The sequence below is a fragment of the Cucurbita pepo genome, chromosome 4 (assembly GCF_057944985.1).
Source record: "Cucurbita pepo subsp. pepo isolate OVF chromosome 4, ASM5794498v1, whole genome shotgun sequence".
Classification (NCBI taxonomy): Eukaryota; Viridiplantae; Streptophyta; class Magnoliopsida; order Cucurbitales; family Cucurbitaceae; genus Cucurbita; species Cucurbita pepo.
The window spans coordinates 10,396,003-10,419,106 of NC_141801.1; the positions used below are offsets into that span (position 1 = coordinate 10,396,003).

The 23,104-nt window shown below is 34.8% G+C and overlaps 4 protein-coding genes and 2 pseudogenes across 10 annotated transcripts; 3 read left to right on the forward strand and 3 right to left on the reverse strand.

Moving 5' to 3' along the window:
* The first annotated feature begins 1,826 nt into the window (after positions 1 to 1,826).
* LOC111792113 (protein ELF4-LIKE 4 pseudogene) lies at positions 1,827 to 3,604 on the forward strand (annotated as a pseudogene). 2 transcript variants are annotated; one of them, XR_015420568.1, is made up of 2 exons: positions 1,827 to 2,151; positions 2,951 to 3,604. The product of XR_015420568.1 is annotated as a protein ELF4-LIKE 4 pseudogene, transcript variant X2 (transcript). The 2 variants fall into 2 exon arrangements; XR_015420567.1 differs by having other exon boundaries at positions 1,832 to 2,151; positions 2,954 to 3,604.
* Positions 3,605 to 7,727: 4,123 nt separating this feature from the next.
* LOC111792236 (uncharacterized) lies at positions 7,728 to 8,288 on the reverse strand. The gene has a single exon (XM_023673589.2). The coding sequence runs from the start codon at positions 8,212 to 8,214 to the stop codon at positions 7,858 to 7,860; it is 357 nt and encodes a 118-aa protein (XP_023529357.1). The 5' UTR covers positions 8,215 to 8,288; the 3' UTR covers positions 7,728 to 7,857.
* Positions 8,289 to 9,147: 859 nt separating this feature from the next.
* LOC111793778 (mechanosensitive ion channel protein 10) lies at positions 9,148 to 12,515 on the reverse strand. 2 transcript variants are annotated; one of them, XM_023675813.2, is made up of 6 exons: positions 12,262 to 12,515; positions 10,608 to 12,019; positions 10,387 to 10,510; positions 10,017 to 10,310; positions 9,727 to 9,929; positions 9,148 to 9,609 (listed from the first exon to the last, which is right to left on the reverse strand). In XM_023675813.2, the coding sequence occupies exons 2-6, from the start codon at positions 12,014 to 12,016 to the stop codon at positions 9,336 to 9,338; spliced, it is 2,304 nt and encodes a 767-aa protein (XP_023531581.2). In that variant the 5' UTR covers positions 12,017 to 12,019; positions 12,262 to 12,515; the 3' UTR covers positions 9,148 to 9,335. The 2 variants fall into 2 exon arrangements, with proteins under 2 accessions (XP_023531581.2, XP_023531580.2); XM_023675812.2 differs by having other exon boundaries at positions 10,608 to 12,080.
* A 1,703-nt stretch (positions 12,516 to 14,218) lies between these two features.
* LOC147793004 (RING-H2 finger protein ATL52-like) lies at positions 14,219 to 15,149 on the forward strand (annotated as a pseudogene).
* Positions 15,150 to 15,521: 372 nt separating this feature from the next.
* On the reverse strand, positions 15,522 to 17,590 carry LOC111793987 (vacuolar protein sorting-associated protein 2 homolog 1). The gene is made up of 5 exons (XM_023676082.2): positions 17,373 to 17,590; positions 16,677 to 16,807; positions 16,343 to 16,447; positions 15,938 to 16,198; positions 15,522 to 15,823 (listed from the first exon to the last, which is right to left on the reverse strand). The coding sequence occupies exons 1-5, from the start codon at positions 17,407 to 17,409 to the stop codon at positions 15,686 to 15,688; spliced, it is 672 nt and encodes a 223-aa protein (XP_023531850.2). The 5' UTR covers positions 17,410 to 17,590; the 3' UTR covers positions 15,522 to 15,685.
* A 1,188-nt stretch (positions 17,591 to 18,778) lies between these two features.
* On the forward strand, positions 18,779 to 22,767 carry LOC111793923 (alpha/beta hydrolase domain-containing protein WAV2). Of its 4 annotated transcripts, none has more exons than XM_087122933.1 (9): positions 18,779 to 18,897; positions 19,023 to 19,301; positions 20,459 to 20,494; positions 20,708 to 20,786; positions 20,919 to 20,973; positions 21,060 to 21,176; positions 21,338 to 21,502; positions 21,632 to 21,875; positions 22,391 to 22,767. In XM_087122933.1, exons 2-9 carry the CDS (start codon positions 19,064 to 19,066, stop codon positions 22,420 to 22,422), a joined length of 966 nt encoding a protein of 321 aa, XP_086979059.1. In that variant the 5' UTR covers positions 18,779 to 18,897; positions 19,023 to 19,063; the 3' UTR covers positions 22,423 to 22,767. The 4 variants fall into 4 exon arrangements, with proteins under 4 accessions (XP_086979059.1, XP_086979058.1, XP_023531767.1 ...); XM_087122932.1 differs by having other exon boundaries at positions 18,801 to 18,941; XM_023675999.2 differs by lacking the exon at positions 18,779 to 18,897 and having other exon boundaries at positions 18,948 to 19,301; positions 22,301 to 22,767.
* The last annotated feature ends 337 nt before the right edge of the window (positions 22,768 to 23,104 follow it).

A 23,104-nucleotide genomic window follows, 5' to 3' on the forward strand; every position in this document is an offset into this window, starting at 1 on the left:
TAGACTCTAATCTCCTTGTTCTATTCATTTGATTTTTTTTTTTTTTTTTTAATAAAAAAGTTAATTTAATATATGGTAAATTATAAATTTTATTTTTTTTTAAGTGATTTGAATATCTCCTAGAATAGGTCAAGATTCTATTAAAAATAAATTTGAAATTTCATAAATTAATAATTAATTCATTTTATTTGCCTTTATATTAAATAATTACCTTGCTAAATAATTATTAAAAAAGGTGTTGGGATTAACAATGGTATTAAAAATAAATTATTCACTAGTTACTAATTTATAAGAAAATTATTTTTATATTTTAAATTTATTATTTTACTATAAATTTTATATTATGCAAATTATATAAACCTAAATTTGATAGGTCCATTTTCATTTGTAAAAATGTAAAAACAGATATGTTATCATAGTCAATTAAAGGCATAATATTTGTAAAATTAATTAATTAAATAATCTATTTAATTTAGTTTATCGGAAAGTTAATAGCTTTTAGAATAATATTATCTGAAATTGAACTTTATAACTATTATGTTATATAATTAAATAAATGATTAATAACATTTTCTTTATTGACAATTTTATGTTAGATATATTTACATAAATGAATTTGTTTATATTTATCACGTTTTGACAATAATCCATAAATATTTTCACGAGCAATCAAAGCCTCAAGCCAGAATCTTTCATCAAATGGATTCCTATTCTCAGACCTAACTAAATGATTCGTCTTTCTCTCGCTATCCATTCGAGTTTCATCAAAACAATTATATTTTAAATATAGTAATATATGTCTAAATTACTTTAATTAAAGACTCAATTAATAAAAATATCTTTAAAATTTGTTCTTTTTAAAATGGTGTAAATTTTCAAAAGTTTTAATAACATGACTAAAAAAAAGTGAAAAATACATTTAATACTAATTTTAGAGGTAAATGGGTTAATATTTTATTTAAAAAATACTCTTCAATATTAAAAAAAACGTTAATATATTTTAAAAAAAAAGGTTTAATATTATTTTTTAAATAAATTATTAACGACTTTTGAATTATTTTAAAAAATTTAAAGATATTATTAAAATTTTCAAGACGTGTATCAATTTAGGAAAATATATTACAAATTGGAATAAAATAATTTTGAAGTGCTTTTGAAACTCTTTTTCCAGTGGGCCCCATGATCTGGTCCATCAGAGATTTGAATTTCCACGTGGACAGATCCCGCAACAATCCCCGATCAACCCTAGATTTGCATCTGAGCCAGAACACACCGGATTGTAGCCCCTTCCCCGAATCAAATTGCAAAAATAATTAATTAAAAAAAAATGTAACTAATTGAGATTAGTGACGACAGCTTTAAAAATAATTTTAATAAGAAAAAAATTATCCAACTTAGTCACAACAATATAAATCCCTCCTAATATAAATTAAATGCAAATTTTAAATTTTAAATATATCCTAATAACCACCAAATACATATAAGAAAAAATTGATAATTAATTAAAATTTTTGCTTTTATTCAAAAAATAAAATATTTTATCTTTTCGACAAATAATAAGTAATTTGTTTAATAAAAAAATACATATTAAATTAATTAGTTAGAGTCAAATTGATAAATTGTTATTTTTTAAAATTATATAAAATTGGCATTATGTGGGGAATAATTTCTCTATAAATGGATAGAAATAGAAATAAATTATTATTATTATTATTTATTTATTTATTTATTTATTTTTGACAGAGGGGTTGAAGCGTGACTGTCAAATCCTATATATTCCCTCTTTTTCCATTTCTCTCACTTCCCCTATCTCAGTTTCTCTCTCTAGAAGAACCTCTCTCTCTCTCTCTCTCTCTCTCTCTCTCTCTCTCTCTCTCTCTCTCTCTCTCTCTCCGTTGTAATTCTCAAGGATTCAGAGAGCGGGGGCGGTAGGGGCGGTAGGGGCGGTAGGGGCTTGTTTCGGAGATTCCATTGAAGCCGCGAACCTTTTTTCTTCTGTTTGGATTTCTGTGTTCTTTGTGTGCTTTCCTTTTGCCCTTTTGCTTTTCTCTCTTCCTTTATACTGCGCTCCTCGTCCTTCCGAACCATTTCTTCATTTTTCAATCCGTGTGTATCTTCTTCTCTCCCGATATAATGTTCCAGATTTTCAAGGTACTCACTCTTTACTAATCTTTCTCAATCTCTTTGTACGATTATAAAAGGAATCACTAATCATAATCAATCTCTTCGGAGTTCCTTTTTTTTTTTTTTTTTGTGTTTCTGTTTCTCTGAGACATTGATTTTGATATTCTCTGCCGGTGTTGCTGTTTTTTATTCTCTGATTTTGTGATTCTTTTGGAATTAGTGTTTTAATTTGACGATTCTGGCTTCTGCGTTGTGATTTTTATTATGAATTGAGTTCTGGGTTGTGATTTGAATTTGTGTTTGTTGATGAATTTGCCGTGTTTTGGGAGTTTTGGAGAGTTCGTAATCCTTTCCAATCTCGAGATGTGTTTGAGGAAATTTGGATTTAGTTTCTCTTTGAATGTGTTCATGAGTTCATAGGTTGAGTATTGTTTGAGAGGGTCAATAATGGTGTCTCGCTATTCAGATGCCCTGATGGGCTCATATTTCTGCATCATTGACTGGTTTTTTTGGGTCCTTGGAATACCTGTTTAGAACTCTGAGCCTTAGTGGGTTTTCTCTGAGCACATTAAAAAAGGTTCCCTTTTATAGAAATGTTTTCTGCTTTTTTCTCTATCTCATCATAAATCAATTAAAATATCACATAATTATTATAAACCCTCCATCTTTGTTTATCTGATTCCTCTGTTTCGATTCTGGATTGTGGTGCTCATCATTCCTTTCTACTGTTCTTGTCTCATGTGCTTAAATTTCAAATTAAACAGAAATTCATGAATTACAAACTCATGATCTTCTTGTTGTTCTTCTTCCATGTTCTTATGCTGAGAAGGTTCTGATTTGATAGACTTCTCAGCTGTAAAACTATGGAGGGCGACACATTTTCAGGGATTGGGAGTACTGCACAGATCGATAGCAAGATTTTACAGACATTTCATAAGAACTTTGTTCAAGTTCAAAACATATTGGATCAAAACAAGCTGCTGATTAGCGAGATAAACCAAAACCACGAATCAAAGATCCCTGATAATCTAAACAGAAATGTGGGTCTGATCCGAGAATTAAACAACAATATCAGGAGGGTTGTTGACTTATATGCTGATCTTTCATGTTCCTTCACCAGATCCATGGAAGTTTCTTCAGAAGGTGATTCCAGTGGAGCTTTGAAGTCAGATGGTAAAGCAGGCCAGAAGAGGAACAGGGCTGTCTAGGCCACAAAATTCTTACTTCTCCATTCTTTGGCGTGGTGGGACACAAGGAAAACATTGCTCATCACTGTCAAAAAAAGGCTAGTATTTCAATAGATTCCCTGTAACTTTCTTGTATGGTTTAACTCTCTAGTTTTACTTAGTTCTTAATCATCCTTGCATTGCTTAGAGAAAAATAATCGTCCTAATTCTGTATTTAATTGCTGTTCTCAACTGTGGATCTGCTTGGCGAAATTAGCATAAAGTTCTCATCTGATTTCTTGTTTCGGTTTCAACTTTGATGCCCTGTGTACCTGCTTAGACTTGGTTAGATAGCACTTGTTTCTTGTCTTAGTTTTTTAGAGATTCAAAATTCTAATCTCTTGAGTGATGATATATGTGAAAGATTTAAAATTCTAACCTTTTGATCGATGACATATGTGAATTGACTATCAAATACGACTAGAAATGATTACCATACACAAGAAACAATAAATAAGAACAAATTTCTGCCCCTAATGGGGCAAAAGTTCTTTCATCAATACTTTTTTGGCCAAAATCTCATCTGGGTTCTAGCTTTCTGCCCCTAATTATAGCTTATAGGCTACTGTTTTGGGTCTTATGAACTCAGATCTGTTCTGTTGGTGGTTTCTGCTAAAAGCCCCTGTTTGAGATGGTTAGATTCCACGTTGGTTAGGGGCAGAACGAACCATTCTTTATAAGGGTGTGGAAACCTCTCCCTATAAGATGCGTTTTAAAGACCTTGAGGGGAAGCCTAAAAGAGAAAGCCCAAAGAGGACATTCCTAGAAGATGCCTTTCGAAAAACCGTAAGGGGAAGTCCAAATAGGACAACCTCTCCCTATAAGATGCGTTTTAAAGACCTTGAGGGGAAGCCTAAAAGAGAAAGCCCAAAGAGGACATTCCTAGAAGTTGAGGGGAAGCCTAAAAGAGAAAGCCCAAAGAGGACATTCCTAGAAGATGCCTTTCGAAAAACAGTAAGGGGAAGTCTAAAAGGAAAAATCCAAATAGGACAATATTTGTGTTCGCAGTGGGCTTGAGATATTACACAGCTTGTTCTACAGAAACGGAAGATAACTCTGAACATCAGGATTTAGCTGGTTTCTGTTTTGATCTTCATCAAACACCAACCAAACAGAATCTGAGATAAAGGATGATTAGCTTTTTGACCCTTTTTGTTTGCGTTTTGTTTTGGAATTATAGATATTATGGAAGTCTTGCATTCTATTCCATGTGAACAGTTACCATTTCTTGGTGGGATCTGCTTTGCAAATTATAGTATTCTTTGGATAGTTCAAAATAAAGCACTCAGAGTTCAAACAGCCATTCTGAAGTAGAAGACAAAGGTTCCAAAAACAAGCCTCTGTTCTGTGGATTGGGTAATGACCTCAAAAATTTCCCACCCTTCTTTTTCTTTTACCTTACAAAAAGGTATATTCTTGAACAACAAAAGCTGGAAAAACACTTCAAGTTATGTTCCATAAGTCTTGTTTGATCATGATTTGATTCCTCAACCCCTTCTCCTTTTCCTTCTTATCTTTGTGCTTCAACCTTTTTCTTTCTTTCTTTCTTTCTTTTTCTAGTGGACCCGTTTCCTACAATTCTCATACTCGCAAGATCTAACTATACTTTTTGACTATGATATTCGATGGACTTTAATTTATGCCAAAAGCCAAAGAAGTTGGTTGCTTTTTCGAGCTTTAAACTATAAAATAAGCTCAGATCTATGTTAAAAGGAAACAAGAAGAACTACAACAAAGCTCAAACGAGCAACTCTATTCATATTATCAACTTGAAACAAGTCGTAGTCGATTCAATCCCGTTTCTCGATTTTGGGTCGTAGAGTTTATTGGTATTGATGTTCTTCTTTAAGGGACAAGGGTAAAAGAGGGTGCAAGAAACAGAATTAGAGAGGGAAGTGGTTGGGGAAAAGATTGAAAATTTTGTAGGGTTTGAAGGAAATGATGGAGTGTTGGATGCATAATTATTTGAGTTCTACAATGGTTGTTGGAATATGATAATAATTTCAACAATAATCAACCCACGTGCCCTTTCAAATGGATACACAAAATAATTATAATTATAATTATTATAATAAAGAAAGAAAAAGACTTTGGTTTAATATGATATTAATAATGGTGATAGAGACCATAGATATTGTTGAATTGGGAGTTAGGTCTGGTGTCCTTGTAATTGCACGCCATCCCTCCTCTTCCACACAAACTTTTCCTTTATTTATTTGTTCAAATTTCGAACCGTTCAATATAGTTTGGTTAAACGTACATTAACTAGTTTCACGAGGCAATTATTTGACCTACGGTGTCATTTTTGTTGTACTATGAGTGTACTAAGGTCGGGATTCCATGGAGACTTGCCCCGAACAGGATGGAGAATCCCTATTTAAATGAAAAATATGAGAGAGAGTAAGAAGAGGTTTCTACTGTTACCCAAATCTCTGTCCTATCTCGCTTACTCAATGGAGGAGTTCAAATAATTAAAACATAAGGTTTATGGGTTACATCAATCCTTAAAAGAGCCTATCCGCTCATGATCAGTGCAACTAAAATCTAAATTATTTAACAACGTCATAATGAAAACTAAAAAATAGAAGGGAAGGAGAGAAAAACTTGTGTGGTGTGTCGATCTCAACAAACTCGGGCTTCAAAAACTCTATTGTTTGCTCTCAAAGTCTCCTCTCACTCTCAATTGTACCAAAAATCGATTAGGTTGAAATCTCCTTAGTTGCCTTCGGTCAAACGCTAGGGACAATTTTTCGATGTTTCCCTTTCAAATGTAGGAAATAAAACTTAGGAAGGCGAGCATTGAGACGCTTCAAACAAATATTCATGAGTTGAGGTGCACTCGTATTTTAACCTGATAGAAGAATCAAATTTATAGTGTCTGGATCCGACTATTAAGATTTTAGATTTTTCCATGAATTAGTTGCTCGTTAACATGCTTTGTTTTACCATATGGTATTTACTATTGGTTAAAATTATTTTAGATAAGTAGAAGGTAAAATAACATAATTAATTAATTAATCCATAATTTACTATTTATGAAATTTGAAAATAAAAAGAAAAGGTTAAACTTAAACCCCTCCTTGGCACAATATAATTAATTAATTTAAATAAATAAATTAGTACCTGAATTATTGGAGTTTTTTTAGCCCATTTTTTACCGCCCATTTGTTTAATTATTTATTTTTCTCTTTCTTCCCCTATTTTTCCAACATCCAATAAATAAAAAGCTTCACCATGCATTTAATTATATTAATTTTAAAGCTTCAAAAGTTAGCTATTATTTTCCCATCATTCTTTTTTTTGAATATTTTATATTTCAAAAGAAAAAAACAGTTAAATTATAAATAGTGTATGTATTTAATTTTAATGGCTAAATTAATAATAAAAAAAAGAGTTCAAAAAAAATATAATTGAACTCTTAATTTTTTTTTAATAATATCCTTCTTTTTAAAAAGAAAGTTTAAAAATATCTTTCAAAATTTAAAAAAAAATTCAAAAATACCTTCAACCAGGTGGAAACGGTTAATACTTTATTTCAAAAAATACTCTTGAACTTTTAAAAGTTTCATTTATGTCTTTAACTTTTTTAAAAAAAAAAAATTCAAAAACACGTTTAATTTTTTTATTTTTTTAAAAAATGCGAATATATGTTCCAAATATTTCACAAATATTAAAGTAGGTTTATCTTTGTAAATATTCGATTATTCATTTATTGGGTTTAATATATCATAATCATAAAACATTTTAAGAATTATTATTATTATTATTATTATTATTGATCCTTGTTTTCAATATATCACCATTTCTTTTAATTCAAATATAAATCTTTAGATCTAAAAATACATTTCGAATATATTTCTAAATTTTAAAATGTTACGAGTTCAGTTTCTTTTGGTCCTTACGTTTCATGATTTTACACATTTACAACCATGAATTTTCACTAATTCTAAATTACTATTATTCAATTTAATTTAGTTAATTGATTTCATTACTTCTCATACTCTTAAAATTAATTTTTAAAAAAACCTACATCATAATACTTTAAATTAATTGAAATCCAAATTTATGAATTTAATGGAAATCCAACTCAAAAATAAACATTCAGAATCTATCATTAGTATGGAAACTAAATTTAAAAAAAATGTAAAACTTTAAAATCGAGAATTAGTAGCTAAAATTAATTGATTTTAAATCAAATTTAAATCGATAATTAAATATTCTATTATAGTAAATAAACAATTGTGTTTTATTAAATTAATTCTTATGGATTGAAAATTTATTAGAAACATGAAATAAAATTGTTCTTGGAAAAATTATGATCGAAGCTCCGGAAATGATGAATGAATGGAGAGTAAAGCAGGAGCGAGATCACAGAAATGGAGGAAAATCGGAACTGAAACTCACAGCTAAATTGGATCAATTACTACAGACAGCAGCGTGCAACAAAAAAGCGATACACAAGAAGAAGATTACCACAAGAGGATTTTACTTTCCTCGACGAATCCACTCAGCCACGCTTCACCGGATCGAAGTTCGAGACGCCGATGACAGCTCCAAGTATGGCGATCACCACAACTCCACCAGCGGCAATGCTCAGCAAGAAGTTCTTGAGCGATGGCGACACTCCAGGACCGGCAGCCTCTGCAACCTCAGGAATCACCATCGCTGCAGACAGCGCAGCGGCCGTAAGTCCAGTGACGGCTTTCTCCTTCAAAGACGAGTGGACGACAACGAGCCTTGGAGCAGCGGGGATGGCCTTGCGAGACCTAGAAGGCAATGGATTGAAGAAGGCGTCGTTGGAGAGCCGCTTCTGGCTGGCGTAGGGCAAGGGGAGAGCCATTGAAACGGCGGGAGCGGAAGCCATTGATGAATGGAAAGAAGCTTCTTCTGCTGCGAATTAAGGGAATGCGAATTTGGGGATTTTGGTTTTAGGGAAATAGAAGCGATGGAGATTTTGGGTGGGATTGAAAATCTTCATCTCTGTCCTACGTGGCAACTTCTCTATGCCTTATTGGTGGATAACCTTATCCTATTGGTCCAATCACCATCACCTTTGAAATTTCTGGTAGGGCCTTCTACTTTTTGGGCCTTTATTTGGGCCTCTTGCTTATGGGCTTGCTTTATGCAGGAAGGCCCTTTATCGGCCTTGGCCCAATTCAGAAGCCTCCCATTACACGTATTATTTATTTTTGATATTACTTTGTGTTTCAATTAAATATTTAATACGTCTCTCAAATATATTTTAAAACTTTTAACTATGTTGCTGATAGGTCATTAAACATTTAATTGTGTTTAATGAGATATTAACTCTATGTTTAGAACCTATTTGTGATATCCCACATTGGTTGGGGAGGAGAACAAACCACTATTTACACGGGTATGGAAACCTTTTCTTAACAGACTCGTTTTAAAAGCCTTGAAAGGAAGTCGGAAAGGGAGTCCAAAAAAGAAAATATCTCCTAGCGGTGGATATGGGTCGTTACAAATGGTATTAGAGCCAGACATCGAACGATGTGCCAACCTTCTCGCTGTTCCTCAAAGGGGGTAGACACGAGGCGGTGTGCCAGTAAGGACGTTGGGCCCCAAATGGAGGTGGATTTAGGGGCGGTCCCACATCGATTGGAGGAAGGAAAGAGTGCCAACGAGGACGATGGCCCCAAAAGGGGGTGGATTGTGATGTCCCACATTGATTGGAGAGGAGAACAAACCACCATTGATAAAGGTATGGAAACCAAGCTCGAAAGGAAAAGTCCAAAGACAATGCATATAAGACATATTATATGCGTATTAATAAATCTCTTCATTTCAATTGTCAATTCTCATGATATCATAAACAAAATTTAAAACGTGTTAAGAACAATTTATGAATCTTTTACAATTCCTTGGCTCAAATCACAAACTACATCTTCTTCTAAGGCCTCTTGTTTCCATTGAAGCCAATGAGCAAAGACTTGCTAGAAAATGAGTTAAGTGAAAGAATCACCTTCATCTCTGGGAAGGTGGAACCATAGGAGCTGCTGAACTCACATAGTTGAGCTGAACTTCTTGAGCTAGGAGATGATACTTGATGCCGAGATCCTCGAAAGCTTTCTTCAGCTCCAACACTAGTTCCGACCTGCGACTGCTCTTGTCGCCGTAGTTTTGAAAGTTTATGGTGTGATTAACATGTAATCCCATTTTCATCTTGTTGACATTCTCGATCTCCTTCACGAGGATACTGTGGTTCGGGCGCCAGAACTGAGGTTTGCTTTCTATGTATCTGAGCAATACATAAGTAAAAGATGATAAGGAACTAAATAGATTGCAAACTCAATGGCAGTTGTTTTAGCAGATGGAATAATGAGGCTTAGAACTAGAGAAACTGAATTGAACTTACGATTTTATTCTTGCTTTTAGAGCTCCAATGCTTTCGATTGATGTGGAAAAGTCGACCGAAAATTCGATGGAATCGCCCATTTCCGGGCTTCTGTAGAAGTTACTGATGGGTTTTGTGGCAAGAACAGAGTTCGGATAGAAGATCTTCTCATTGTCACATCTCAAGAAAATTGTGGTTAAAATGTTCATTTCTTCAACGATCAACTGAAAGTTATAAAATCATCAAACCAGGTGAGTGTGTGCTATACAATAGAATCCAAAACATTCTGAGTTTAGAGTTCAGAAAGTTACCTGCACACCATCTACGACGCAACGATCCCCGACATCAAATGGATGCATCACAAATACGAATATGATGCCTTCAAATACCGTTCTGGCAGTGTTACCGAACATGAAGACCACCAGCAGAAGCTGTGATGAAAAGAAGACGAGTACTTGTGTCGTCAACAAACCCATCATAAGTAGCCATTCAACGATAATAACAATCGCTACAGTTGCAGAAGCAAGCTTGTTTAGCTCCTCTATTGCAGTCTTCGTGTCGTTCAACGAGTGGGCTAGCGACTTGCGTTCGACATAAACATTGACCTGCAACATCCAAAATACATTTCTAAGGACCAGGCCTAAGTTATTGTTAAGAAAAAGAAATATGGTAAAGATTTACCAGCCAATTCTTCAGGGTTTTTCGCTTGATCTTCCCAGTCTCAACTGCTCCTTCAAACAATGGCAGCATATTATCAACTTCCTCCTTACTCATAAAACGAAAGAGGTCGTCTTCATCAATGTACCTACCATAGGCGCATATAGAAAGCATTAGATATAACAAAATTCTCTCACTATCATGAAGTTGGAAATACGAGATCTTTCAGACGGTAAAGTTCTCACTTGCTACCGGGTTTTGCGACATTCCTGAAAATTTGGTAAGCTGCAGCTCTTGCTTCCCATTCACTGTGAATCTCCTTATCTTTTTGTTCAAGCTCTTCGTCTCTAAAATTCTCTATTGTATTAGATATGGTGGATAGCCCTGAACTTCTTATAACATGGATTAGCCCTCTCATGGTCCAAGCAGAGATTTTTTCTTGATTCATCTTTTTGAGTTTATCCACATCAATCACCTCTTCCTTCCTTTCCTTCCCACCGTCCCTTACTTTCTTCAAATGCCTGAAACTCAACTGCCCTGTGCCTGCTGTTCTCCCAATTCCCTTAGCCATCTCCATCAGTGGAGGTCCTGATAGGGTGCGCAGTATATACTGATGGAAGATTGATTCTTGAATCCGATCGAAGAATCTAGTGCATTGAAAAGAAGCAGCTAGGATCTTCACCAGCAAAGTTTTCACCAGCCATATTGCTGCTCCAATGAGAGAACCACCAAGAGCTCGAGTAACATAATTCAGAATCGCATGGCCTTTCTTAGATCTCTTGCTGGTTCGATCAAATAATAGACCCCATGCTAGAAGAACCAAAGTCAGCCAAATAAAAACTATAACACTCTTCCTCAGCCCGTAGACAAAATATAGAACCTTTCTTTTAAGTAGAAAGTTTCTTTCAATCAAGAAAACTAGACAATTGATAAACCACCGCGAAAATAATCGACCACTGAAAATAACTAATACCAGAACACACCATTTCCACAACCTTAATTCCCAGATCTCTTTCGTCGCCAATTTGTCTACTGTTAAGGTAGCAATCAAACACCCCGTCAAGCACAAAAATGAAAACCATTCGATTAAAATGGTTTTTGTCAACTTCTTCCCTGATCTTTCTTTCACTTTCAGTTCTGCAGTTCTGTAAACTTCTTCATCATCTTCCTCCTCATTTCCAGTAAATGGTGTTCTAGGAGTTGTTGGGACCGATTTCAAAGCTTCTCTAGGACTAGTCACAGCAGTTATTCTAGCTGGGGAGTCCATCTTCGTAGAGCTACAGAATGGTGAACCAGATATTGATTTTTCTGCAAACGTTTCTTCTGCCAAATTCACACCATGAGGACAAGGTGGCTCAACTAGCCTTGATTTTGGCTTTGAAAACGAAGAACGAGCAAACGATGGTCGCCGAACTGCCGATTCGGCCGGAATTTTGGGAGGTTTATAGGGATTCATTCTAGCAATCTCGTGTGAAGAACAGCTCCCAACCACAGATTTCGGAATTGTGCACCTAAAACTCCGAGTTTCTTTTAGCTCAAAATCAGGAAATTTTGCAACAGAGATTTTACTGAGATCTTTACTCGCACCAACTCCTCCATCTTCACAATCCAAAATCTGTAGAACAACTTGTTTTGCTTCTTCCTTATCCGCCATTTTCTGCTTTCACACCTCTCAATTAATCTTTTACTAACATAACAGTCAATGCCACCACAAAACTCTATTTAAAAAAATTAAAAAAAAAAAAAAAATCAAACGTTAACATTCTAGGTTCAATTTCAGGCCATAACAATTTTCCAACAAAATCAAAACCTCATATGCAACAGAAGCAATACAAAATGCAAACCAAACAGATACAGTTGGCAGAACGCCACGAAGAAATCGAGAAGGAGATCTCAAACCTGGCAACAAGAAGCTCTTTGATTCGAACTTTGCACCGATGGTCAAGCGAGCCTTGAAAATATCAGAAAAACCCCAAAGCAAATCAATAAGAGTGATCATTTTCATTACTTTCAGATCCGAAACTTGATCAAACAAGAAACAAGAACAAAAAAAAACTAAGAAGAAGCGGAAATGCAGTGGAAAACAGATGAGAGAAAAAAAATGGTGAAACAGAGGGCACCGCTACTACTCCACAGAGACGAACATGGAAGATGGAAGACCATTTGGCGGGTTTAATTAAATATTTAAATAATGATAATACGGGCACGTGGGGCAGCCGGGCAGCTGTCCGGTCCAAGAATTATCCAAAAACTAAACCATATAATTAAAAAATCGAAGAGAAATAAAATAATGGAGACAAAAAAGGGAAAAAAGGACAGTAATTTTTTCTTTACCGTGTAAAATTGAGTCGCAGTAACTTTGTGGAGATTTGCGAAGAGAGAATGAATGTGAGATGAGAAGGGGAGGAATTTTGTTTGTAATTTATAAGGAAGAAAAATGGAAGGTAATTGGTTTGGGGAAGTGTTAAATGGTTGAGTAGTTTATTACTTTTGTAAGCAAAATTACTAATATTGTTCACTTATTGTTATCCAATTTCATTTGGTTATTCTTATGGTTCAAACTCTAAATTAATTTATAATTTTCTACCCCTTATTGGTTAGACGAACACGACTTTCCATAGTGGTATGAGTATAAGCTCTCATGATTTTGTTTTGGCCTTCCCCAAAAGGCTTCATACCAATGGAGTCAGTATTCCTCACCCATAAACCCATGATCATTCCCTAAATTAGCCGATGTGGGACTTTCATCATCCAACATCATCGACCATTAAGATGTTTTTTTTATGAAAAGAAAAGTCTCACATCTGCTCATTTAGGGAATGATTTTTATAATCAATAAATATTACCTCAATTGACATAAAGCCTTTTGGGGGGCTCAAAGCAAAGTTATGTATAATAAGACTGTTCACTAAAAAAAAAAAATCTTTAAAATTATTTCCAAAAAGTTCAAAAATTTAATTTTTTAATTCAACTATTTTATTTAAAAAGTTTAAATAAAATTTATATTTTCATAAAATATAGGCTAAATTAATAAAAATAACACATCAATTTCATACTTAATCTTTAAAATTATTTTCAAAAAGTTCAAAAATTTAGATTTTAATTTGTTTAAAAAAGTTAACAATAGTTTAAACACACTCTTTTTAACTTTTTAAATATTTTTTAAAAACTTTTAAAAATACCTTTAAATTTGGTTAAGAAATTCAAAAGTATCATAAACTTTATCATAAACTTTATAGAGTAACATTAAAATTTTTGTAGATAATCTATGAAGTGTTGATAGACAATTTCAGTCTATATATTGTTTATATAATTTTTACTTTTCTTTTTATAAAAATAAATAGTGTTTGTGCTAATTTTATGATGTGTAAATAGATGTTTTCGTCCATATATTAATTATAATATTTTTTAATTTAAAATTTTATGGATATTTTTTTTTTCGAGAAGCGAGGATTAGCCAATTGAACCAAGTAGCCACTTCGTACGCCACAATTTCTTCATAAGTTGTAACTTTCGAACCCTAAGAAATTCCAAATTTCTCATTTCCTCGTGGCCTCTGTTTTACTTTTCCACCATTAAAACGACATCATTCCTCTACATCCCAAGCCTTTCTCAATCTCTACCACTTGTCGTTTTGAGAACAAAAGTTTTGCATTCAGCAATTTAATTTATTAATTTTTTTTTTTAATTATTGGAGAGAAAAAACATGTGTTCTTCCTTATCAACAATTTTGTTTCTTTTTCATCCATCTTTGTTTCTCGCTCCTCTGATTGTACTCTGTTTTGTCTTCATGCTCTGGAGTTTACAGTTTATCTGGTTCCATGAATTAAACCCACCAATATATATACATATATACATATATATACACACACTTATACATATATACACACACACATATATATATATTCTCCTCCTCATGATTACTATTCTCCTCCTCCTTCCCAATAATAACCCCCATAAAATAGATTTCTGTGAAATCCTTTTCTTCTTCTGCTTCCTCGAACTTCAGACCCACTTTTGAATCCATAAATGGGTGATTCGGCTTCAACCTATATTGCTCAGCCAACGTCTCATCCTGCAAAATCCAGCCTACCCATGTTGTATTATGGCCTTGTGGTCATCGGAACGGCGACGATTGTGTTGGTTCTTTACAATCTCATCATTATCAAGTGGTGCTCCGACAACAGCCACGGGCAAGCTTCACCGGCACTGGCTGGAAGTTATGCAGAGATGGTGAATTCAAGCCGTAGCTTCCAGAGTTCTAATAGGAATTTGTTGTCGAGCTTCAAATTCAAGAAGGGGTCGATGGCGACGGCGACGGCGACGGCGACGATCGAGGAAGAAGGGATTGGGAATGAGTGTGCAGTTTGTTTATCGGCGTTTGAGGATGGGGAAGAGGTGAAGAAACTGCCAAGATGCACGCATATGTTTCACGCCCCTTGTATAGATATGTGGCTTTACTCTCACTCCGATTGCCCCCTCTGCCGTGCACCGGTGATGGCACCGGCGCTGTGCCAAAGCCACACGGCGGAGGCTGCGGCGGAGTAACAGGAGAATTCAGGGTATGGCCTGTTGGAATCCGGTAGCTTGGTTTAAGACATTGGTTGTTCAGTTTATAATTTTGAAATGGGTGGTTGGATTTGGAAAATTCTGATTTTCTTGTCTTCGATGATGTTGTGTGGCCCAAAGGATGAGGAGGATAATGAAGAATTATAAAAGTTGTAGGCATTTTAGCTGTGGTGTTTCTTCTATAGCCCTATGATTATTAGAAGGCTATTCTCTCTCTATTATGCATATAATTTATCATCACTTTACAGTTCATTTAGGGCATCAAGATGATCCCAGGCCAACTAAAAACAACCATACCAAACAACACTTTGGTCTCTCTTCTAGTTTCAAATCGATACGGTAACGAAGTGTCAATTTAGTCCTATAACTTGGTTAAACCTGTCTAGAACATCTCTATCGACGTTACTGGCTATGCTAGAGACATTCTAAACGATAGAATCTAAATGAATAGAGATAAATTGAAACCTTTGAAAATGTAGGGACTGAATTAAAATCGGATATGAGAGACTTACGTAAATAAATTAGCCAAGTATTTTCCATGTTGTGAACCTGTAAAAGAAAACCAATGCATGGTAATGGGTCCATGGATGTTAGTAATGAATGCTGATCCATTGTAATTCTCTCATATGGGCAAAACAAGGTTAGGAAATTATGGCATAAATTTAACGAGTATTATATGACAGTGGCATAAATGGTCTCTCCTTGCTGCAGGATGGACGATTTGAATATAACACAAGAAATGAAGGTCTAGAATTTACATTCTCCTTAAGTTGTCTAGTCTGGCTTGAAGATCGCTATCTATCCCACCGTCGTCGTTCCCTGTTGCTTCTGCTTGTGCAATCTTTGTCTTCACTGCCGGGGTAGCGACAGCAGTCGACGGGGCGTTCACGAGCTGAGGAGGGGAAATAGTTCAAACAGGAAAATGGTTAGATTAGTCATTCATTTGGATTGAGGTTGATACATTGCACCAGCAAAAGAAAATGAGGCTTATTGAAGAGAAAACTACCTCTTGATTCATGTTTATTCCTATTTCATCAAGAACTTGGCTGACCAATTCTTCTGTCTCTTCCTCCTCCTCATCCCCTTCCAAAGCGTCATCCATTGCATCTTCCATCACTTCAGTCATCAGTTCCATTTTTTCATTTTGTTTCATAAATTCTTGCATAATCTTCTGCAGGGATGGCAAGTTCATCTGCCTATTCATTTGTCCCATTGCCTTCGTCACGCCTTTCATCGCTTCTCCCATTGCTTGAGTTGATTTTAAAGTCTAAAAAGTTGGTTTAACAAGAATATTAAGATATCATAAAAGTTGCCACTCGTAATATATAAAATGCTGTACAAAATTTAAGATGTTTCTAGTACAGTACGTACGAACATAATGATCTTGCACAAATGGGGAAACAAATTCTACCTGAATCCTAAGAGATACGCCCTGAAGTTGTGATTTAAGCTTGTAGAATTTTTCAATCTGGTGCCTGGTTCTAACAAGATCTTTTGCCATCACTTTTACAGCTCCCTGCAACAGTAACACACCGCATCTAAGTGACATTTTCAATCCTAAAAACAACAATTGTAGAGTATTATAATGGTTTCCCCCCTTTTTTATTTTAATCATGAAACTTCCACATATGATATATGGACCAACTGCCCCAGGTTCTTGAGAATCCCAGTGATTACAGATAAGGAATTTCAATGAGAATGGTGTTTTATAAAAGAAAAGAAGAAAAAAATTAAAGAAAGTGCACCATTTGCCCTTGCTTGGCACTTTTCTTTATCTCTGCAATCAGTTTCTTCTCTTGTGTTTGAAGGCCTTGTCTCTCCCTTTCAATTTCTCTGATCGATTTGTCCAGCATCCTCTTATTTTCCCGGAGGAGTTCTGGATTGACGACAATAATGTACACAATATCAGATGCTATAAGATTGACTGCTACAGCAAACGTATGGTATATCAACCATTCCTTGTGTTAAATTAACACCAAAATGAATTAAACTAGGGTGTACATTTATTGCTAATTCTAAGAGTTCACAAACCGTAAGCTAAAATGGTTGATTAATTTTAATGCCTTGGAATCAATCGAAGCCTGATGGAGTTGAAGACAAAGAAAAATAAACCACACAAAATAAATGATGCAGTTAACTCACTGATCACAAAGAGAAGTCGTAAACACCTTTGAACTTATCGATCCAAATCCCCCCCCCCCCCCCCCCTCCCCAGTATACAGGGAAAATTGAAGCTCAAATCTCGAAATCCAAACATTAACAAAGCATCAAAGCATCTCTTCAAAGACAAACAACAATAATCAAAACTAACCACCTCAACTACTGATTGCAACAAATTCAAACACTTCCGCCAGAAAGAAGTAGAAAGTAAAAAATTGCAAGCAAAGAGAACGGAAAAGTTCATCGGAAGAGAAGAAGAAAATCCTGATCGAAGACCATACCTGCCGGAGTTTTGCGCTTGCCAAGGAAAAAACTCATAGCGAACGATCGGATTGTACGAAGAAACTGTGAATTGAGACGGCGGAAACGAATGTATCAAATTCTCCCTAGATCAGAGCCAAACTGATCGATCGTTCTGGTTCTATGGTGGCTTCAAGAATCCTTCGTCTCTGGTCTCCTCAGAAACTTCCTTTACGCGGTATTGCTAACGCTAACCGGAATATAGAATAGAGAATTCTTCTTCCCATATGAAAATATCTCAAATCCACACGTCAGCAAATGGGAGTAGAAATTGTGGGCCCCACTCCATCTTCAGTTTTTTTTAGTTTTTGGATCCTTTGCGTGGGCCTAAACGGGCCGTGAAACTCTGTGGGCTTCAAAGCTCGTTGAGTTTAGGTCCAATATGGTTAACTAATTTTTTTCTAATATATATATATATATATTTTTTTTAATTTAATGTTTTACAAATTATAGATATGTTTAATATTTTATTAAACATAAAATTCATTTTTACTTAAAAGGTTGATTATTAAAATTATAATTTAAAATTTTGATTAGTAATTCTTTTGATATTTTAATATGATTAGAGATTTTTCGAGGTTTTTTTTGAAGTGATCTATAATTAGGGTTTATGAGCGAATTGCATAAAAAAAAATAAAATAAGATATAAAAATGAAAATATAATGTTCTCCCATGACTAATTTTGTAATTTCTCAACTTGGTCTTTGATATAAAGGTTGTTTAGCAGCATGGTCACCAACTACTTTCATATAAATATATATATTTTTTAATGTTATTTTAAAAAGGTATGAATTTTCATTAATTTATTTAATTTTATTATTCGTTGTCTGAGACAGATCAAAAGGTGAAAATTCTGACCTTGGTGAATCAAAGACAATCAATTATTTGATTTTTATTGGTGACACTTTACTTTATATATCTAGTCTCAATAATAATAATAATAATAATAATAATAATAATAATAATATCTCAAATTTTTTTATTTTATTTGGTCTAAAAAATCAAAAAATTCATTTATAATTATTTATATTTAAAAAAAATGTCTTAAATTTTCATTTAAAAAATATCGTTTGTTAAAAAAATACTCATTAAATTTTTATTCAATTTTTTTTACTTGTGTATTTTTAATTTTAAAATTTTATAATATACTTACGGTAGGATTATTTTCGAAGTAAAAAAAAAAATGTTGAGTGAAATACTTACGAGAGTTAAATGGTATTTTTAAAATTAAAAAGTATTTTAAAAATAAAATATTAATCATTTTATACTATTTTTTTTATACTTTTTGCCATTTTGGTTGGGATAGGAAAAAAAGAAAAAAGAAAAAAGAAAAAAAAAAGTTCAGAAGGAGCGTCGACCACGCAATCAGACTCCATTTTTTTGGTAGAGTGTGGTCCAAAGCTCACGCAGCTAAGCGCCATAGCCATAGCTCTGCCTGCCGATGTCACTGTGCGAGGAACAGGCTCACACTGTGTAACCCCAACGCCAAATCAAGCCACCAACCCGGTTTAATTTAACTCCCAACTTCAAAACCCGAATTCCCTTTTCAGGCCCTACATCTTCTCTTCCCCCTTAAATCTTGTGAATTTCCCCTTCATCAACTGACTCTGAACTTCAATTTTCAAATCCAGGGAAAAACCTGCAAAACCAACGGCCAAGGGGAGATCGAGTTATGGTTTCTTATGTGAGTGCGTTACTCTATGGTGTCGGAGGTTTGATGGTCGCCGGAATGGCGTTACTAGTTGCCTTCCAGGAGAGATTGGTTTATGTGCCGGTTCTTCCCGGACTTACCAAATCTTATGCGATTAACCCGTCTCGGCTTCGCCTTGTTTATGAGGATGTCTGGCTTCGATCTTCCGATGGAGTCCGTCTTCACTCGTGGTTCATCAAGCTCTTCCCCGATTGCCGAGGTTTTGATCCTTCTCTTTTCTTTTCTCTTTCGGTGCGTTGATTTTTGTGATGGGCGACTTTTTTTATTTTCTTTATTTTTATGATTTTTCCAGTAGGGTTTTGGTGATTTTGATGTGTTTGTTTCCCAATTTTTTTGCGACTCTGAGCTGATTTCTGGAACTCGGCGAGGTGGATCTTATTTGCATTTTGTGGTTGAATTATTTCATTAGTGATGGAGATGAATTCATTTTGTGTTCTGAAGTGGAGGGAAGAGCATGGTGCTTAAATTTGTTGGGATGGTGGGTTGATCATTAAGTTTGGATGATTAGTTGCTCAAATACGTGGTAATTAAGTTTAACTCTAAATTATGGCGGATCCATTTTGGGTTGGGGGAATTGAGGATGATTGAGAGGGTGCATGAGAGACTGTTGGATGGCTGGTGCACGATTTGTCTGTGGGAATGTAGAAGTTCTTTCAAATGTTTCAATAATGAAAGCCAGATAACGAACATGGAACTTTCCATTCATGTTTCTGGGTATCACATGCTGGATCTAAATGGGCAGTGGTGAAATTTAATCTGATTGTTGAAGGTTGAAGTGTTTAGGAGTTAGATTGAGCACAACCAAAGTGAAATTTTTCATTAGATCGATACAGGACTACTGTTAACTTGTCGAACTGTTATTTTCAAACTCTACCGAACCTTTGATTCGAAAAACCTGCAACCACTTAGAGCTTAAATATGCATCAGTCCGACACAATGGCAGATGGAAATTTGACAAGAAGTTAGAACCTACAAGGGAAAATCTCCATTTCTTAAGTCACAATAAGCCTCAACCCTCTTAGGGGCCATTTAAAAATGGGGTGGTTCCCAATTCCTCTTTAGAAACATTTCGTTATCGCCTTGCACGCCACAAATGTAACAACAAGAAAGACAAAAGTTAGGAATATGATAAGATGGCTTCAATTTTCCTGATACCCCGCCGCGTCTGGAATCAGTAATTTTTCCTGGTTATTTTTATTAATTGTATATTTGTTTGTTTTTTTCCCCTCCGAGTCTCCGACAGCATAATTTACTGTCCTCTGCTTCTTACTTTTCTTTTCCCTCACTGGGCTTCCGTATGTACCTTAATGTGAGGTAACTTTTCAAGACTTACATTGTGGTGCTACTGTTTTGCAGGTCCTACCATCCTTTTTTTCCAAGAGAATGCTGGAAGTATCCTGATTGTTATGACAATCTCTGTGGACATTAGACATGAGAAAATTCTTTTTAACTAGATTTTCTAGCTCGTTTGAATCTTCATACTTCCTAGATTAGAATTTCGTTCATAATGTTGGCTAAATAAAATAATTGTCTGTGAAAATTATTAATACGTCGATGATTTCTTGGGTTCAATTACTATTGTTTTACCTTGACTTCCTGCTCTAGACATTGCCCATCGTCTTGAAATGGTTCGCATCATGATACAAAGGTTACAGTGCAATGTTTTCATGCTTTCATATAGAGGGTATGTTATTTTACATAAATGTGGCAAGTGTTTCCTTTGTTCTTTTAATACATTTCAGCAGTAATATGTTCATTGATATATACTGCTGCTACTTTAATGAAATGGTCACTGATGCCCTATGACCTCAAGCAGTTATGGAGCAAGTGATGGTTATCCTTCTCAGCACGGAATTACTCGAGATGCTCAGGTGTGCTTCGGTTTTTATTCTTTTTTCTATTCTGTCTTTTCAATAAGAGTACTTAAAAACGTTACGATTTTGCTTTACTTGAGTAGGCTGCATTGGATCATCTTTCTCAAAGGACTGATATTGACACGTCTAGAATAATAGTGTTTGGAAGGTCACTTGGGGGTGCAGTTGGAGCTGTTCTTACCAAAAATAACCCTGACAAGGTACGGTCGGATTTTTACAATCAAAATGTTAAATGTTCAGTGTTTTAAGGGATTTTTTACTGTTATAACCTACATTAGGATATGTTAAATTGATCTTCTTTGACTTTTTTGTGCCTTTTATTCTGCATTTTGTTGTTTGTTTACCAGATTCTGAATTGCAGGTTGCCGCACTGATATTAGAAAATACTTTTACATCAATTTTGGATATGGCTGGAGTTTTGCTACCCTTTCTAAAGTGGTTCATTGGAGGCCCTGGATCAAGAGGTCCCAAGGTTCTCAATTTTCTTGTGCGTTCTCCATGGAGCACGATTGACGTAGTTGGCAAGGTCAGGCTTAAACAACAGTGATCCAAAACTTGTTTTTTTGACAAAAAAAACGTACTTTCTTAATCTTATTGGGGCATTATTTGCTTGCTTTAGTTATAATTAGCTCTCTTTGAAATCATATCATTGCAGATTAAGCAGCCAATTCTTTTCTTATCTGGATTACAAGATGAGATGGTTCCCCCAACCCACATGCAGATGCTGTATGCCAAAGCAGCTGCTCATAACAACCGTTGTCTCTTTGTCGACTTTCCCTCCGGCATGCATATGAACACTTGGTTAGCTGGTGGTGATCATTACTGGAGAACAATCCAGCAGTTCCTTGATAAGAATGTACTGGATAAGAGAGAAAGTGAATCATCAGGAGACGACAAAGGTTCGAAAATTTCTCATTTAAGAAAAAAATAGAGTTTCTTCCACAAGTTTTTCTACATACCTGATGATGAAACTTCTTTCCCTCAACTTCCTAGTAAACAGGCATGATAGATCATTCAAATGGAAGAAATATAAAGAAAAGATTGGTTGAATATCATACTCATGTTCTTTTTAGATTCATCCACATTTCTGAATCTTAGAAACACTTAACACAATTCACCATATTTTGTGGAATGAAGATAACCAGACTCTTGAGTATAAGCATTGAACTGTTCTTTTGCCATTCATCCATATCTCTGAACCTTGGATTACCCATTACATTTCCTTTTTGGTATCGCATCGTTTCGTGTTTCTGGAAGCAGGAACCGACGCAAGCTTTAACCCTCTTGTCTTTGATTGTTTACGGATTGTTATTGCTGGTTTCAGCTTTTGGCAGTAGATGAGTTGCTGGGAAATGGGGTTTAGAATTATATTGATTTGGTGTGTTCTTCTCCAAATTGATTGTGGCATATCCAGGAACTACAAGCTCCCTGTCGTCTCTTCTCTGAGAAGTTGGCTAGTAGAGAAGAATCATCAGAGCTAGTGGAATGTGCTGCTGTAGTAATCAAATATTCACTTGTAGGCCTCTTTTTTTGGGTCTTTTTTTTTTGGTTTTTAGGGTTGTATGGCAGAGTCTGAGAGTGCCCTTTGATATGTTCTATCAAAGACTGCAACTAATTTTAGTTGTATGATAATTTCCAAGGCAAATAGAAAAAAAATGAAGCCAAATTTTTGCTTTTATGTATTATGCATTTGAAATCAAATGCTGTTTGCCTTTGATTCTCAATTTGATGTTTTTGTTGAATTGGGAATTTGATTGAGAAGAAAGGGACAGAAGTTATGATGTGCTTTTACCTTCATAGTCTTTGGAAATTATTATTATTATTTCACAAAATTCAATAGAAGTTAACTTCAACCCGAACTACCCGATCCATAAAAGTTGGGTTTGGGTTATAAGTTTTTCGATTTAGATTAGGTTAAATTTTTCGGAATCGATTAATTCGAGTTGGTTCGTAGGTTGATACTTTTTCGGTCTAGTCAATCCAACCAATTTGAAAAGAGTTATAATACAACTGAACTCCATCATATTTAACGTTTATAAAAATTAGGAATATCTAAAGTTTGTAAATAACGTTAGTGATACGTTGGATCTGACAACTCGTTGAGTTGTGAACTTGATTTGAGTTGCTT